Source organism: Atta cephalotes (assembly GCF_000143395.1).
Source record: "Atta cephalotes unplaced genomic scaffold scaffold00074, whole genome shotgun sequence".
Lineage (NCBI taxonomy): Eukaryota > Metazoa > Arthropoda > Insecta > Hymenoptera > Formicidae > Atta > Atta cephalotes.
The window spans coordinates 869,246-872,283 of NW_012130138.1; the positions used below are offsets into that span (position 1 = coordinate 869,246).

General features: G+C 25.5%; 1 protein-coding gene across 1 annotated transcript in view; it reads right to left on the reverse strand.

The window, feature by feature from the left end:
* LOC105624197 overlaps window positions 1-369 on the reverse strand; it is an 11,716-nt gene extending 11,347 nt beyond the window's left edge. The window contains exon 1 of the mRNA XM_012205557.1: window positions 156-369. Coding sequence (XP_012060947.1) covers window positions 156-330 — 175 coding nt within the window. The 5' untranslated portion in view covers window positions 331-369. The remainder of the gene's footprint in view (window positions 1-155) is intronic.
* Window positions 370-3,038: the final 2,669 nt, after the last annotated feature.

Here is a 3,038-nt window from a genome sequence, read left to right on the forward strand (position 1 = left end):
TAGTAGAGAGAGAGAGAGAGAGAGAGAGAGAGAGAGAGAGAGAGAGAGAGAAAGAGAGAGAGAATTTCTTTATTTTATTTTATTTAGTAAAATTAAATTTTTATTCTATAGATAGTTGAAATATAAGAAATAAAATCTATAACAGCTTAACTAACCCCATTCTCCTTCTCCAAGTTCCATGATATCACTAGATCCGCACCAATAGCAGGAAACATGATCGACTGAGATGACAGTGATCAATACCACCGATAAATCCTCCCAAAAAATGCAGACAATAATCATTAATCCAAGTAGACAGCACAATACAAAAAACGCGCATTGTTTCCTCATAATTGCAGATGGCTTTGTCCAGTATTCATTTGCAAACAATCTGTGAAAGTTTATACAATTCATATAATTCTATTTGAAATTTCTATTTTGTTTACGTGGAAATCGATTTCTTATTGAAGAAGATCTTTTTATCAAAATATATGGAATATAGAAACAATTGAAATAACTGTACTAATATAATTGTTACATAATAATCTACGAGTGTGCGATAAATAGCTCTCAACTGCTCGATTATTACTGATGTCTTCATAATATCCAGCAATCGCTCTCCAACGATGTGAAAACGGACTACGGACAGGTACGATTTCATTTCAAGAACTTTTTACGTTTTATTTGAATAAGGAACATTTCGAATTTTGTTTGACTTGCAAACTTTTAGCATTAACTTTTTTTAAATTAATATTATTTAATATTAATTAAATTTTAAAGTTATTTTCTCTAATATCATTGGAAATAGATTAGATATTTATGATGAATCATTACTCACGCATAAAACTAGAATGTATTCGAAAAGGAGTTGTAAAATTGTTCAACTATATTTCTGTAATGAAGAATAATTATCCAATATCACTATGAATCACGTCAAATAATTAATCTTTCAAGAAAACAATACATTATATGTACAACAATTTCAATAAAAATCAATCAATATGATTATCTCTAATTGAGGAAATACTATAAATTACGTAAATACAGAAAAACTATTTTCGTGAGAATTTAACAAGAAACTATAAAATCTTGTATTCAACAGCTTCACAGAAAAAAATAAACCTTTTGCACAAACTTTGCTTTCGTTCGCGTAACCAAACATTGGCCTTCACAACACGCAGCCTTAACTATAGTTTATTACGCGATATATATAGAGTTGCAGCATTGGTATTAATAATCTTCGCAAAACGAATCATTATTCAAATAAACGAGATTTGCGTACGTCAATTGGCGAATTGCCTAGACATGAATAAGATATTTTTAAAATATATTTTTTAAATATTTTAAATATTCGTCTATTTACTAAAAAACGATGAATGTATTCTTTCTGCGTATTAGTTACTTTATAATTTAATACATTTACTATGCAAAGAAAATACGAAACATGTTCAAAATTTGCAAAGAATTAAAAAAAAATAATAAAAAATGTTATCATGATATGAAATACAAAGAGCAAAGTTTCTATGTATATTTTATTAATAATTGTACAATATATTTTATTTATATTATATTTTCGTCTATCTTGACAAATATACAGCTCTTGATTGCAACGAACATTCAGCTCTCGAATATTTTTAAAAGAATATAATAAATTAATCTAATCTTAAATAAATGAATAACGCGCGGCTTTTTTGTATATATCTTTCCCTTATATATTTATAAAATATATATATTTTACTTTTTTTAAGGATATATATTACAGATTTTTTTATATGCAGGAATAGAGTTAAGTGTCGCATTTAAGATATTATAAATCGTTTTATCGTATATTGAAAATACAAAAATTTATAAAATTTTGTTCAACTTGAAGTCCTTGCAGAGGCATTTTATACAATTTATAGAATTCCTTAAAAACATACGTACACGCGCAAATATTTTAAGATAGAACGTATTTTTTTAAATAAAAATATCAATACATTTGTCATTCATTATCAACATTTGTTAATTTATTGTTTTACATTATTGTACATGATTTTATAACCTTTACAATGTATGTAAAATAGTACAAAGGATTAAATTATTATACATTTTCCAATTTTAAGTTTCTTTTGGTTTCTAAGTATACTTGAATTTGCTTGACGTATTATGTATGCATAATCAACAAAAATGTAACAAATTTATTAATGAGTTTATACATTAATATTTTAACATTATAACACACTATTATAACATTTTCATCACAAATATTATTATTGAATTGAAATTTATTGCTTTAGAAAATTATTAAACGAAGACAAAATAAGTATATATGATTGTTATCAAAATTCAATTACGCGTGATAGATAAACGAAAAAAACTAAAGAAAGGCGGATATGTGTATGTATATATTTATAATATTACAGATTTGTGTATATTCCGTATTTGAATAAAAATACCTATAGATTATTTGATAAATGCGTATAAATCGTGTCATTATTTTTGATCATAAATTAAAAGTTGCACAGCCATGATATTACTATCGTAACATTTATATTGAAATTTTATCAATGAGCTAAAATGAAATATATCTTACGATCGTTTGCAAAAAGATAAATTTTGGTGAAGTTACGATAGCTTGGTATTAAAAACTGTCTGTTTATATATAGTAATCATAATTGTTAATAATAATAACATTAATATATTTATAAAATGAACACGATCAAAAGATTCAGTTCAATGGTGACTTATCTCTTTTTTAAGAACTTGGAGAAATTAATCTTATATAGATTCATAAAATATAATTTTAATTAAGATCCTCAAATTCTTAAAAAATTGAGTTTATTATGATTGTGTACTGAATTTTTCGATTGTAACAATATCAGCAATAATTGATTATCTTTAGATTATCTAATAGTTTGTACTGGTAAAACCGTTTATGTATGTAACTATCGATATGCATCCAAAATTTTTCTTATATTACAATAGACTCTTGGCGAAAATTTTTCTTATAATTTTTCATAATTCATAACGATATGTATACACACACACACACACACACGCGCGCGCGCGCGCGCGCGCAC